This window comes from Trichechus manatus, unplaced genomic scaffold (assembly GCF_000243295.1).
Source record: "Trichechus manatus latirostris isolate Lorelei unplaced genomic scaffold, TriManLat1.0 scaffold00040, whole genome shotgun sequence".
Classification (NCBI taxonomy): Eukaryota; Metazoa; Chordata; class Mammalia; order Sirenia; family Trichechidae; genus Trichechus; species Trichechus manatus.
The window spans coordinates 1,531,009-1,547,208 of record NW_004443976.1 but is presented as its reverse complement, the minus strand read 5'-3'; the positions used below and the strand labels follow the sequence as shown (position 1 = coordinate 1,547,208).

At 35.7% G+C, this 16,200-nt stretch overlaps 1 protein-coding gene across 4 annotated transcripts in view; it reads left to right on the top strand.

Moving 5' to 3' along the window:
- Positions 1 to 13,253, top strand: part of ZNF624 (zinc finger protein 624) — a 64,290-nt gene extending 51,037 nt beyond the window's left edge. For 3 of the 4 annotated variants that reach the window (XM_023731065.1, XM_023731063.1, XM_023731064.1), the window contains one exon: positions 10,241 to 13,253. In XM_023731065.1, the coding sequence (XP_023586833.1) occupies positions 10,241 to 12,459 (2,219 nt within the window). In that variant the 3' untranslated portion in view covers positions 12,460 to 13,253. Of the gene's footprint in view, positions 1 to 8,620; positions 8,698 to 10,240 lie in introns of all 4 variants that reach the window. The other variant, XM_023731066.1, reaches the window with a different exon arrangement.
- Positions 13,254 to 16,200: the final 2,947 nt, after the last annotated feature.

The following is a 16,200-nucleotide window of genomic DNA, read 5'->3' as shown; positions in this document are numbered from 1 at the left end:
GTCTTGGCTGGCAGCTCTGCTGAAACCTATCCAGCATGAGCGACCCTGCTGATATTTGAAATACTGGTGGCATAGTTTCCAGCATCATAGCAACCTGCTAGTCACTACAGTACAACAAACTGACAGATGAGTGATGGCTCTTATCTTTACTTCATTATTTTTGCCTTCTTAGGGATTTGCTTATCTTTTCTAACGTCTTGAATTGGAAGCTTGCATCATTGATTTTCACCCATTTTTTTCTTTTCTTATAATGTATTAAGGACCATCAGAACTGAATCACATGCATTTAGTATATAATGCCTTCATAATTTTTTAGTTCAAATTATGTGATAAATTTTCATAGTGATTTCTTTCAACCTTTGGGTTATTTATAAGTGTTTTTTTAATTTTATATGGAACTCTTCTGATAATATTGTTATCTTTAATTCTATTGTGGTCAGAGAACACACTCTTTACAGAAGCAGATCTCTAGGTCTTTTCCTGATTTCAGTATTTGCAAATTTCTTAAAACTGTCTTTAAGACCCAGCACATGGTCAATTTTTGTAAACATTTTGTGTGCACTTGGAGTTAATGCATAGTCTGCAGATACTGAGCACAAAGTGTTCTGGGTATGTCATGAGATCGAATTTGTTAATCATGTTGTTAAAATCTTCAGTGTTCTTACTGCTTGTCAACTTATTCTGTCATTTATTGAGAGAGGCTTTTAAAAGTCTCCCTGTGTGAATGTAGATTTGTCTGTCTTATTTTAGTTCATGAATTTTTGCTTTATGTATTTTGAAGCTGAGTTATTAGGTGAATGCAAAGTTAGCACCCCTGTATCTTCCAGGTAAATTGGACCCTTTATCATTATGAAGTATCTTCTTTATCTGTGGTAATGCTTTTTGCTTTAAATTTTATTTTGCCTGATACTAATATTACTATAGCATCTTTTTTTGGTATTTTTGGCATGGTATATCTTTTTACATCCATTCGCTGTCATCTTTTCTATATATTTTTGTATTTTATGTGTTTCTCTTATAAGCAGCATATCGTTAGTTTTTTTTTAAACCAATATGACAGTATATTTCTTTTGAAGTATCAGTCCATTTATACATAATGTAATTACAGAATGTTAAACTCTACCATCTGTTTTCTATGTGTCTTGCTTGTTCTGTGTTCCTTTTCTCCCCATTCCTGCCTGCCTTTGTGTTTACCATCTTTTATTTTTTTACAATCCTTGCAGTCGGCCCTCTGTATCCACAGGTTCCATATCCGCAGATTCAACCAACCACGGATTGAAAATATTTAGGGGGGAAAAAGAAGAAAGTTCCAAAAAGCAAAACTTGAATTTGCCACACGCTGAGCACTATGCTGAATCCACACAAATGAAATGATGTGTGGGAATACCCTGTTGTAGCCTCCTGCCATTTCACAGATCCTCAGCCTCACATCTTGTCAATATTCCCTAAACAATACAACTATTTACATAGCATTTACATTGTATTTTGTATTATAAGTAATCTAGAAATGATTTAAAGTATACAGGAGGATGTGCATAGGTTTTACGCAAAAACTATGCCATTTTTTATAAGGGACTTGAGCATCCGTGGATTTTGGTGCGGGGTGGATCCTGGAACCAATCTCCTGTGGATAGTGAGGGATGACTGTAATTGTTTTATCATATTTTATTATTCTACTTTCCCTCTATAAGCATTTGGTAAGTAGCCCTGGTGGCACAAATGATTAAGCACTTGGCTGCTAACCGAAAGGTTGGCAGTTTGAACCCACCCAGAGGCTCTGTAAGAGAAAGACCTGGTAATCTGCTTCTGCCCCTATCGGGGCAGTTCTACTCTGTCACATGGGGTCACTATGAGTCGACAGTGACTTCAATGCCACCCAACAACAACAAAAATCATTTGGTAATTATAAATTCTGTAATTATTTGTTTAGTGATTTACCTACAGATTAAAGCATACATCCTTGCTTTAGCAGTTTCAGGGTTCTTCCAGCCTTAATCACTCCAGAAAGTCTGGATTCTTTGGAAAATTGGAAGTTCTGTTCTACATTTCCCTCTTTTGATCTGGATTCTTCTATAGAATCTTTGATCAAATCATTCAGTAATGGTAACCGGGCACCATCCAGTTCTGGATTCATGGCAAAGGAGGCAGTTATACGTGTATTCCTGTTCCTCCTCCAGTTCCTGACCCTCCACCTTCATCTGCTGTTCCAGGTGAATATAGACCAATTGTACTTTGGATAGCCACTTTTAAGACCCCAGACATTATACAGTGAATTAGGGAGTAGAACAGGAGCACAAAAATCAATATTAGGCCAATTGATTGGAATGTCCCACCAAACCATTATCCTAAACCTCTGAACCAAGAAAACAAATCCCATGAGGTGTTTCTAGCCAGTATCAGCAGCTGCCTTTTTTGTTGCTGTTGTAGAAATACGTATGCATAACAACATTTGCCTGTTCCACATTTTTCATTTTATCAACTACATTATGTTGTGGAACCATTTCCCTTAATCAGTGCTGAATTTCCCTTCACCATAAATAGAAACTCACAGCTCCCCAAACAATGGCTCCTCTTCTCCCTCTCCCTCCTGCCCATGGTAACCACAAATAAACCTTGGTCATTATATATTTGCCTGTTTCTGTCATTTTATATAAATGAGTTCATACGGTATTTTGTTCTTTTCTGATTGACTTATTTCACTCAACATAATGTCCTCTAGGTTCATCCGTGTTGCAGCATGTGTCAGGACTTCATTTCTCTTTTTGCCTGAGTAGTATTTTACTGTATATAGGTGCCACATTTTTGTTTATCCATTCATGCATTGATGGACATTTGGTTGTTTCCACCTTTTGGCTATTGTGAATAGTGCTGCAGTGAACACTGGTGTACATAATGTCTGTTCCTTTCATTGTTTTTAAGCCCCTTGAGTATATATGTAGGAGTGGAATTGCTACGTCATATGGTAGTTCTATTTTTAATTTTTTGAGGAGCTTCCACACTGTTTTTCATAGCAGGTGTATCATTTTTCATTCTCACCAGCAATGGAAAAGGGCTTCAACCAAAAAAACCCATTGCAGTTGAGTCAATTCTGACTCATAGTGACGCTATAGAACAGAGTAGAACTGCCCTGTAAGATTTCCAAGGAGCACCTGGTGGATTCGAACTGCCGACCTTTTGGTAAGGAGCCATAGCTCTTAACCACTACACCACCAGGGTTTCCAGAAAAGGGCTCCAGTTTCCCAAAATCCTCACCAACATTTGTTTTTTTTTGTTTTTTTGTTTTTTCATGTTTTTTTTTTTGGTTTTGTTTTTAGCCATCCTAGTGGGGGTGAGGTGGTATTTCATTGTGGTTTTGATTTGCATCTCTCTGATGGCTCATGACGTTGAACATATTTTCATCTGTTTGTTAGACATTAGGATTTCTCTTTGGTGAAATATCTATTCAAGTCCTTTGCCTATTTTTTGACTGGGTTGTTTGTTTAAGTGTTTTATGTATTTTGGATATTAAACCCTTATTGGATATATGGTTGCTGAAGATTTTTTTCCCAGTCTGTAGGCTGTCTTTTTACTCTTTTGATAAAGTCTTTTAATGAACATAAGTATTTGATTTTTATTAGGTCCCAATTATTTATTTTGTCTTCTACTGTTCATGCATTTGTTGTTGTGTTTGATAATCTATCATTAAAATGATTAGATCCCATAGCTTCATCCCTATATTTTTCTCCAAGAACTTTATGGTTTTAGAGTTAACATTTAAGTCCTTGATCTAGTTTGAATTAGTTCTTCTGTATGGTATAAGGTATGGATCTTGCTTTATTTTTCTGCATGTGGAAATCCAGTGTTGCCATGTCATCTGAGAAAAGAGATAGTTTTTTTTTTTTGTTTTTGTTTTTACTTCTTCCTTTCCAATTTGGAAACCTTTTATTTCTTTTTTTTGACTTATTGCTCTGGCTGTGATTTCCAATACAATATTGAATGGGGTGATGAGAGAAGGCATTCTTGACTTATTCCTGTTTTCAAGGGGAATGCTCTCAATCTTTCTTGATCGAGTATAATGTTGACTGTTGTATTTTCATAAATGCCCTTAATCTTGTTGATGAATTTCTCTTTTATTCTTATCTTATTGAGAGTTTTTATCAAGAAAGAGTGTTAGATTTTATCAAACGCATTTTCTGCATCAATCGAGATGATCATGTGGTTCTTTTCCTTTGTTCTATTAATGTGGTATATTACATTGATTTTCTAGTGTTGAACCATCCTTGCATTCCTGGAATAAATCCTCACTTGGTCATGGTGTATAATTCTTTCAATATGCTGTTGGATTCAGTTTGCTAGTATTTTGTTGAGAATTTTGGCACCTAAATTCATAAGGGATTTTGGTCTGTAGTTTTCTTTTCTTGCGGTGTATTTGTCTGGCTTTGATATCAGGGTAATGCTGGCTTCATAAAAAGAGTTAGGAAATATTTCTTACTTCTCTATTTTTTAGAAGAGTTTGAACAGTATTGGTGTCAATTCTTCTCTAAATGTTGGTAGAATTCCCTAGTGAAGCCATGTGGTCCAGGGCTTTTCTTTGTTGGAAGGTTTTTTATTCCTAATTCGATCTCTTCACTTATTATGGGTCTGCTATGAGTGGGAATCAACTCAACAGCAATGGGTTTTTATACCTGTGGTTATAATCTCATTTGAGAATGGGTTTTCTTTGTTCTGTTAAAGAAGCAGTATTAGTGTAGGGTATGTCTGAAGTCACTTTTTTTGAGATATAAAAGATCAGATTAAGTAAGCAAGCAAGCAAATGGAGGAGAAGATATACTCCACATGATCACCAAGGAATCTAGGAATAAAAGCTGAAAAGAGACAAGGACCTTCCCTCAGAGCAGACAAAGAGAGAGCCTTCCCCTAGAGCCAGTGCCCTGAATTTGGGCTTCTAGCCCCCTAAACTGTGAGAAAATAAATTTCCGTTTGTTAAAGCCACCATCTTATGGTATTTCTGTTATAGTAGCACTAGATAACTAAGAATTGTTCTGATAATGGGTGGAGTGTTCTATATATGTCCATTAAGTGTAATTGGCTTATGGCATTGTTTAAGTCATCTATGTCCTTATTTATCTTCTTTTTAGATGTTCTGTTCAGTAGTGAAATGGGGTGTTGAAGTCTCAGACTATTATTGTGGAATTGTCTAGTACTCCTTTCAGATCTGTCAGTATTTGTTTCATATATTTTGCGGCACTGATGTTAGGTGCATATATGTTTGTAATTATTATGTTTTCTGGATGGATTGACCCTTTTATTATTATATAATATCTTTCTTCATCTCATATAGCAGATATTTATTTAAAATCTATTTGTCTGATATCAGTATGGCCACCCCTGCTCTCTTTTGGTTATTATTTGCATGGAATATTCTTTTCCATCCTTTCAGTTTTTTTATGTCCTTGGGCCTAAGATGTGTCTCTCATAGACAGAATATGGATGGAGCATATTTTTTTAATTTATTCATTCTGCCACTCTCTGCCTTTTGAATGGAGAGTTTAAAGCATTTACATTTAATTACTGAAAATGAAGTACTTCTTCCATTCTGCTAATGGTTTTTTGTGTGTCTTGTATCTTCTTTGTCCCACAATTCCTATGCTTTTATTATTTTTTATATTTAGTTGCTTTTTTATGCTGAGTCTTTTTTTTTTATTTCTTCCTTCTTCCCTTCTGCTTATATTTTCAAAATATTTTCTTAGTGTTTATCACAAAAATTACATTTAACTATTTACATATACAACAACTTATTTTAGCTTGATACCAACATTTAACATACAAACAAGTAACATACAACATTAACATACTATGACTCTATTCTATTTTACTCCTCCCTCTACCCTCTCTGTAGTTGTGACACCAATTACATCATTATGCATCCTGTATCCGTTAGGTTGCATTTGAACTGATTTCTTACATATTTAATGTTATAATTCTTGTAGAACTTAACTACTAAATTTACCACTGGAAACAGCATACAACTGGCCTTTTTTTTTTTTTTTTTTTTTTTGCCCATGCCATTACCATTATTGGAGAGCTCTCTTTTATTTTTTAATTTCTTTCCCATCTGCAGCCTTGATTATCTGTCTAGTGACCTTCCCTTTCCATCATAAGGACTCCCTTTAGTAATTCAAAACTCTGGTGACATCGTGGTTAAGTGCTACGGCTGCTAACCAAAAGGCTGGCAGTTTGAATCCACCAGGCACTCCTTGGAAACCCTATGGGGCAGTTCTCTGTCCTATAGTGTCGCTATGAGTCACAATCAACTAGACAGCAACGGGTTTGGTTTTTGTTTTTTTAGTAATTCTTGCAAAGCGGGTCTGGTGGTAACTAATTCCCACAACTTTTGTTTATCTGGGAATATCTTGATTTTACCTTCATTTTTGAAGGATAACTTTGCTAGGTAAAGAATTATTGGTTGACAATTCCTTCCCTTCAGTACTTTATATTTGTCATTCCATTGCCTCCTTGCCTTCAGGGTTTTATTTGTCTTGGTGTAGATTCACTCTGTTAGCTTCCTGGATTTGCAGGTTCAACTTCTTATTCAGATCTGGAATTTTTTCTGTCATTATATCTTAGAGTGGTTTTTGTTTTTCTGTCCATTTCTTTCTGTCTTTTTCTTCTGGGATTTCCATGATCCTATGTTGGATTTCTTGATTGTGTCCCACAATTCCATTTGGCTTTGTTTGCTTTTCTTTTCTCTTGTTTCTCTTGAGACTTGAGAAGTTCAGTTACCGTGTCCTCTAGTTCACTTACACTGTCTTCTGTCTGCTCAAAGCTATTGTTGAATCCCTCCCTTACATTTTCCAGTTCAGTTATTTTATTCCTCAATTCTAGTATTTCTGTTTGGTTCTTTTATTTGATTTCTTTCTTTATTGAGTTTCTCATTTTATTTCCTATCTTCATTAGTTTGTTGTCTATGTGTTCTTTGCATTCCTTGAACATATTTAACATTGTTGTTTCAAAGTCTTCTATTTTTCCTATTATCCTGGCCCCCATAGAACTAATTTCATATTCTTCAAAATGTTCTTTTAATTGGCTCATCTTCTCCTGTGTTCTTGTATACCTTATATATATATGTGCGTGTATGTATATATATATGTGTGTGTGTGTGTGTGTGTGTGTGTGTGTGTGAAATTGAGTTATTTTAATATTTTCTTGTGGTAATTCTGGAACTCAAACTTTTCTTTTTCCCCAGGGACTACGTTTTTTTCTTTTTTTTCATTTGTTTCCTACCTTTCCCCCTAAATTCCACAAGAGGACATTCTGGCCCTTTAGTTCTCCCAGCACTGACTCAGCCATTTTGGGGAGATTTGATCCCCTCTTCTGTGGTGGATCCTCAGATACTTTGTTGATATCAGGTTCTGATCTGTTCCACAGGTTTTCCTTGTATGGGGAAGTTTTAAGTCTTTGGGGGCCTAAAGTAGCAAACTATCAGCAAGTTAAGTTTCTCTACAGCTCTCCTAGCCCTAGGGAACTGATGCAAAGTTTGTGTTTCATGGTGCACCTCACCCACCGCTTATTATTTACTTAGGGGCAAGGCAGGAGGGAATCTTGGAAGCAATGGAGAGAAAGATTTTCTTGTGTGAATGGGAGGGGGCGAGTTTCTCCCTGTGGACCCATTTTCCTGGCTGCTCCCAGAACAATATTAAGATTTTGAAGTAGTGGACCATTAGCAAGTTAAGTTCCTCTATGACTCTCCTAGTCCTAGAGAGCTGAGTTACTGTATTTCTCAGTGCTTCTGCCCACCACTCACTGTTTACTTGGGGGCAGGGCAGGAGGGTGCTCTTGTAAGCAATGGAGAGAAAGATTTTCCTATCTTGTAGGAGTGGAAGGGACTGGTTTCTTCCTATGGATCCATTTTTCTGGCTGCTGTCAAAAAGATATTAAAAGTTTGAAGTAGCAAGAACTTCATCAAAAGCCATATTCTTCTATCGCTTTCCTATCCCTAAGGAGCCAATTCACTGCCTGCATTTTGCAGTGTGGCTCCTGGTTTACATGGGGGCAGGGCAAGAGAGACTCTCATGAGTGATGGAGAGAAAGATTCTCCTTCCTTGTAGTCTTGCTTGTCCCTCTGCCTTCAGCTGTTTCTTGGAGTGGTTGCTAGAGCTCCAAGTCCATCAGCTCCACCACATTGTACCCTTTTCTTTCTTTTCTAAATTGGTGTGGGGAATGGAGATGTTAGACTACTTATGTTGCCATCTTCGGGGAAGAGCATATTTTATTTTCTTGAATGTAGTAATCGTGGTTATTTTAAAGTCCATGTCTGAGACCTCAATTATCTAGATCCCTTTTAGGTCTGTTTCTATTACCTGTTTTTTCTCTTGGTTTTCTTTCATGTGATTTTTGTCTCCTTGTATGCCTGTTTATTTTTGATGAGGTATCAGGCATTAAACATGAAAACCTATAGCCATAATTTGAGGATCTGGGTTATGTAATTTTCTTCTATAGAAGATTAATGTTTGTTTTTGGCAGGTGTTTAGGCTGTGAGCTGTAACAATCCTCAGTCATCTTAGTTCAATTACAAATTTAAATAAACTGGGTTTCAGTCCTTGAGTGACTTGGTCTATTTCCTATTTTTCCTTATTCTTAGGGCATAGAACTTCAAGGTGCCAGCCAAGCCCTGGGAAGTGCAGGGTTCCTCTCTTTGGTGACCCTGCATTCAAATCTGTGAGTCTGTTGGAAGTTCTGTTCACTTATTAAGCCTATCAGCCATTTTTTTAATAGACTTAGGAGATACCTTTAGGGAAGTTTCCCTCTTTGGGTTTCCTTCGCCTTGTAATTCTTTAAAGCCTTGATAACTCTCAAAATCCTACAGAATTTATTTCTTTATTTTCCCCAACTTTTCTAATTGTTCTCAGCAGTAATGTTCATCTAAATTACCCAGTTTGGCATTACTAAAGTGCAATTCTCTCAAATGTTAAAATTTTTATTTTTATTTCTTATTCTTCTTGTTATTTGTGAATGACATTTTACTTCTACTCAAGAAAGATGAGGCTTTAGCTCACATGTGTTAGTGAAGTTTCTGAAAGTATGCTTGTTAAAGCCGAACATTTCTAATTGCTAGTTAATAAAACAGTAACTTTTCTACACCCTAAGGATATTTTATAATTTAGTGAATTTTAAAGCAAATTTGTCTACCTTCCAAATTCATTTTATTTTTACATTTTAAATTCATTAATTCCTAAGTTCCACATTGGAGTTACAGATGTGTTTTCTATAGCTTCTATTCTGACAGGAAAAAAAAATTCATCAGGTACTGGCAGTATAATGTCCTACAGCAATAAAATTATTTACTTTTAATGATTAAAAATAACAGCAACATTGTGACAGAAAAGGAATTTAAATTTTAATCAAAATAACTTACATAAAATATATTACTCAATAATTAGTTTTAAAGTCATAAAACCATTCTAGTACATCCACAAATGATTTTGATCCAATTTATTTTTAAACATTTTAGGCATAGTTACCTCAAAATGAATATGAAATTTTGAAAAATTATAAATGTATTTTTAAAAAAAAAACAGTTAAACCGCATATACAAACAAGTCGTAAGATCACCCCACAGTATAATTTTTTTAAACAGAAAAGTTCTGAAGGCTAATAAAATGTTACAGAGCTACCCTTGATAACCAATAATTATCACTATTTGAAACATCATTAACTATAAATATTATTTTGGTCCGCTTGTCATTCAGTCCACTTTTTGAAACACAAATTGTCTTCTTCCATAAAAGTTCTATAAAAAGGTAAGTACAAAGACCTGAATAAGATACTCTGCCAGAGAAATTTGAGAAAACCCTCACAAAGAGGTGCTGGTCAACACAGAACAATTAGAAAGTATGTATGGGTAGAAATGCGTAAATGGAAAGCAAGGAAGTGATGACAACCTATGAAGGACAGTTTCTAAAGAAACTTCGCTCTAAAGGGAGTGATACAAGGAAAAAATATTTGAGAGACTTAAATTCCAGGAGGGTTATCATGAATATATTTTATCTAATAAGGAAAAATCTCATTGAATATACTACTTTTGTTGTTTGCTCAACCAGTTTCCCTTAGCCCTACCTTCTTCTTAGAAAACAAGGACAATTTACAAGCATTTGAAGCTATGTATTCATTATAGTCCAATTTTCCCTTTTATTATTCTGCTTAGTGAAATCTCCCAAAATAGACAATAGGAGTAATTTGATTTTTCTCTTTTTTTCCCTAGAGTTGGAGACCAAACTAGCAACCAAGGATGTTGTACTCACAGAGGATTATTCTGAAGAAGACTTATCACAGGGAACCATAGTAGAGAAACTCAAAGAGAATGGCCTATGGGATTTCAGTTTGGGAAGATCATGGAAATGGAATGACAGGATATTGAGATTGCAAAATAATCAGGAGAGTCATTTAAATAAAAAAATAGTTACACATAAGAACACTCCCACTGGTCAAAGAGGCTTTAGGTTTGGATCTGTTCTTTTTCCAGAGCCAGAAGTTATCACAGAGGAGCCCCACAGCAAATGTGAAACACATGAAGACAGTTTCACAGAGAATTTGATTGCAGATACCCATTTGGAGAAGAAAATCTGCAAGGATACTGAAGGCAGCAAAGCCATAAGGCATACTTCAGAACTTACTTTCGAAAAGAAAACTAATTATAAAGAAAAGCCCTATAAATGTAGTACGTGTGAAAAATCCTTTCGTTACAGGTCATTACTCATTCAACACCAGAGGACTCACACTAAAGAAAAACCTTATGAATGTAATGAATGTGGGAAAATGTTCAGCCAACCTTCATATCTTAGTCAACATAAAAAAATTCACACTGGAGAAAAACCCTATAAGTGTAATGAATGTGGAAAAGCCTTTATTGCTTCTTCATCTCTTATGGTACATCAGAGAATTCATACTAAAGAGAAACCTTATCAGTGCAATGTCTGTGGAAAATCCTTTAGCCAGTGTGCTCGCCTTAATCAGCACCAGAGAATTCAAACTGGAGAGAAGCCCCATAAATGTAGTGAGTGCGGGAAAGCTTTTAGTGATAAATCAAAACTTTTAAGACATCAGGAAACTCACACTGGAGAGAAACCTTACAAATGTAATGATTGTGGGAAAGCCTTTAGGAATAAGTCATATCTTAGTGTACATCAGAAGACGCATACTGAAGAGAAACCATATAAATGCAATGACTGTGGAAAATCTTTCAAGAATACCACAATTTTTAATGTTCATCAGAGAATTCATACGGGAGAAAAACCCTTTAGATGTAATGAATGTGGTAAAGCCTATAGAAGTAACTCAAGCCTTACTGTACATATAAGAACTCATACTGGGGAAAAACCCTATGAATGTAATGAATGTGGGAAAGCATTCAACCGTATAGCAAATTTCACTGAACATCTGAGAATTCATACAGGAGAAAAACCCTATAAATGTAATGAATGTGGGAAAGCATTCATTAATTATTCATGCCTTACTGTACATCACAGGATGCATACAGGAGAGAAACCATATAAATGTAATGAATGTGGAAAGGCCTTCATGCGTTCTTCATCTCTTATTATACATCAGCGAATTCATACTGAAGAGAAACCTTATCTATGTAATGAATGTGGGGAATCTTTTAGAATAAAATCCCACTTAACTGTACATCAGAGGATTCATACTGGAGAGAAACCATATAAATGCACTGAGTGTGAGCGGGCATTCACCAAAATGGTAAATCTCAAAGAGCATCAGAAAATTCATGCTGGAGTGAAACCCTATAATTGTTACGATTGTGGAAAATCCTTCAGGACAAAGTCATACCTTATTGTACATCAGAGAACACATACTGGAGAAAAACCTTATAAATGTAATGAGTGTGAGAAAGCTTTCACAAATACATCACAGCTTACTGTGCATCAAAGAAGGCATACTGGTGAAAAACCGTATAAATGTAATGAATGTGGGAAAGTTTTCACAAGTAACTCAGGCTTTAATACCCATCAGAGAACACATACTGGAGAGAAACCATTTAAATGTAGTGACTGTGGGAAAGCATTTAGCCAGATGGTACATGTTACAGAACATCAGAAAATACATACTGGAGAGAAACCTTATAAATGTGATGTTTGTGGAAAAGCCTTCAGGAGAGGTTCATACCTTACAGTGCATTGGAGAACACATACTGGAGAAAAACCCTATACATGTAAGGAATGTGGAAAAGGTTGTATTACCTTATCACAGCTAACTCTACATCAGAGAATCCATACCGGAGAGAGGCCCTATAAATGTGAAGATTGTGGAAAAGCTTTCAGAACTAACTCAGACTTTACTGTACATCTGAGGATGCATACTGGAGAGAAACCTTACAAATGTAACGAATGTGGAAAAGCCTTTAGGAGTAGCTCAAGCCTTACTGTACATCAAAGAATACACCAGAGAGAAGCTCAATTAATATAGAGAACAATAAATCATTCATCCAGATGTCAACTCCACAAGAAGAATTCTATAAACTTTATATTTCATGAATGTGGGGAAATCTTCAGGAGCAATTCACCAAGAAATAACATTGAAGAGATACCCTGTAAACATAATGAATATGGGAAAGTGGTCAAATTAAATCCTAGAGGCTATAAAAAGAGTTACACTAGAAAAAAAAAATGGACAAATGAAAACCTTCATCCAGATTTCTTACTTTATTTATTCAACAAATTATCTTCTATGAATTGCCTATACTTTTTCTTTTTCTTTTTTTTGCTATTTTTCTATTGGTTTCTGTCTTTTCTCATCAATCTGAAGATGTTTCTCTGTTTTAGATATTAGTCCTTTGTCGTGTACTGCAGATGTTTTTCTTAATCTAGAATTTGACTTTATACTTTTTTTATACAGCAAAGTAGCTCACAAAATATTTTTACTTTGTATAGTAAAATATATTTTTTCCTTTTTATATTCTTTACTCTTTTAGTAAAAAGGGTCTCTTTAATCCCTAGGTTATACATGTTGTTAGTTGCTGTCGAGTTCACTCCGAACTTATAGTGACCCTGTGTATAACAGAACAAAGTGTTGCCCAATCCTGCATCATCCACAGAATCATTGGTATGTTTGAACCCATTGTTGCAGCTGTTTTGTCAATCCATTCCATTTACTGACCATCTGATATCCTTTTCTAGCAATTGGTCTTTCCTGATCCAAAGTAAGCAAGTAAGTAAGTAAGTCTCGCCATCCTCACTTCTAAGGTGCATTCTGGCTATACTTCCTCCAGGACTGATTTGTTTGTTCTTCTGGCCCAAAAAACCAAACCCATTGCCATTGAGTCGATTCTGACTCATGGCGACCCCATATGACGGAGTAGAACTGCCTTATAGGGTTTCCAAGGAGCAGCTGGTGGATTAGAACTGCTGACCTTTTGGGTTAGCAGCCCAGCGCTTAACCACTGCACCCTCAGGGCTCCATGGCAGTTCTTTTGGCAGTCCATGGTATATTTAGTATTCTCCAAGGTTATGCGTAGTCCCCTAAGCTTCCAAGATTTTGATAATTTTATTTTTTACATTGATCTTTAATTCGTCTGGACTTGATGGGTATTCATAGAAAAGCAACTCCACAATTCTATTAACACATGAAAAGATTTCCAACCTAAATAGTACTCAGGGAAATGCAAATTAAAATACCAATGGGATGTCATTTTCACCTCTTGAGTTGACAAAAATTAAGAGATCTTTTGTTAGTGGAGTTTGAGGAACCATGTATTCTTCCCAGAAAGATTGTACCAACTTATATTTTCACCAGAAACCCAGCGATATATATGTTTTAAAATTATAAATATACATACCCTTTTACCCAGCAGTCTCACTTCTGGGAATTTGTCTCATAAAAATAAAATCAACACATAAGAATACATATAAATAAATATGTTTATTGAAATATTGCTTGTAGAGGGAAAAAATCTCTGGGAAAACAATGAATGCATATCAATAGGGTAATGGTTGAGTAAATTGTGATGTATCCATAGTATGGATTAGCATGAGAATCACTTAAAAATGAGAGCTATACTAATTGACTTCCAGGGATTTACTCAATGTATCAATAAATAATTGCTTTATTACAAAGATGCATATATAAAATATTTCATTTTTGTTAAAATAATGACCATGCCTATATATGTATCTATGTGCATAGGTGATTAGATGAGTATGGAGACAAGTATGGAAGAATATACACCAGGCTGTTAATATTGATTACCTTGGTGGGAGGGAGAAAATGGGATATGAGGAGATAAGAAAAAAAAAAGACTGTGAAAAGAGAAAAATCTAAGTGCATCACATATGGTATAAAACTCTTTATGTAAACTTATATATTTGTGTGTACTTTTGAGAGGTAAATGAAGGGATGGTCCAAAAAAATAATGAAGGCTGTTTCAGGGCTGGTGGATTATCTAGTGTGTTTTGTTTGTTTGACTTTCTTTTTTGTACTTTTAAGTTTTTCTTTGCAATGTACATGTTATATTTACATAAACAGGAAAAAAACAAGCCTGTTTTCCTTGTGAAGCTAATTTATTAGGTGCCTACTATGTGTCGGGAACTGTCCTAAGTACTGGGTTTGCAGTATACTGGGTAGGTCTGTGGATCCGAGAACATGGGAATTGGTTCCGATGGTGCCTAGATTATAAAGAAGGTACCCAGCACCTCATTCCCTTTACTTCTTGTGTTTCATTTGAAAGAGGATGCAGACAAAGATGATGGAAATTCAAGATGAATGAAAAATGCCCAAGATGTCCAAGCTATAGACCAGGAGATCACAAGCCTTATAGAGAAGTTCCCCTTTCAGTGGCACACAAAGATCACAGCAGCTAAAGGAGTTGTCTTGGCAGATGGGTCTGGTGTGCAGTCTCACAAAACCTTGCATGATGAAGTGTAGAGAGGGTAAACAGTCAAGAGCTCCCAAGCCCATAAATGGGGACTCGGAAGTCCTGGGAGGACTACAAGAATTCTGTAATCAAAACGAGAGCCCAGAGGCTGTGACTCTTAGACCAGAGGCCATAACAGACCACACACCTGATGTCCAAAAAAGACAAGGCATGGGAGGTAAGGAAAGATCAGATACCTCTCCCACAGTGCCAGATAAGTATTTAATATTGAGTAGGTAATGTTGGGTAAATAATATGAGCTATCTCCCATTATAAATGAATAATTTGACATTGTGGTTAAAATTACAATTTCTGATTAAATTTTAGTACTGAAATTTGCTAACTATTACCAAGAGTCACATCCACTTTGGATATAGTTAACATGCCACTTTCTGAATGGAAAGTTTGAGGGTCAGACCATGAAATAATACCCTGAAGCTTCTGTCAAACAGTTGACATGGCTAGATACCAACTCTAATGGCTGCTCCCTCTGCCTCCTACTACTCACCACACCTGCAACCCCATCTTTCATACCCCCCCTCAAATCCAAGCACTTCCAGAAGGGGAGGAGGAATGGTCAGCAGGATCAAATGACCTAAGGCAAGGTAAGAAATGCAAAGTGCCCAATGGTTTACGCGATGCATGACACAGGCCACCTTGACTACAGCAGTTTAAATGGAAGGGTAAGGAGCAAAAGATTAGTTCTACTTTGTACTGGTATCTTGTTTTAGGTTTAATTTGCACTTTCTTAGTGGCTAATGATGTCGAGCCCCTTTTCAGATACTTTCTGGCCTTTTGAATATCCTCTTTTGTGAAATGCTTGTTGAAGTCATTTGGTCATTTTTTATTGGGCTCTCTATCATCTTGTTGATTTGTAGGATTCTTTATACTGTATTCAATGTCTTTTTGAAATATTTGCATTATAAATATCTTCCCAGTCTGCAGCTTATCTTTTCACTCTCTTGATGTTCTTTTTTATTTTTGATAAATAATAATTGATCAGTCTTTTCCTTTATAATTAGTAATTTTTGTGCCCAATTTTAGAATTATTTTCCTAACCCAAAGTCATAAAGATATTTTCCTCCAAATATCAACTGTTTTACTTCTCACTTTTAAGTCTACAATGCATCTAAAATTAATTTTTATGTATGATATGGAGTAGGGGTCAAAATTATTTTTCCATAAAAATATATAACTTATCCACCATCATTTACTGAAAAGACCCATCTTTCTCCCTCTTGGGTTGCAGTGGTATCTTTATGATAAATCAGATGACCATATATATGAGGGTCTATTTC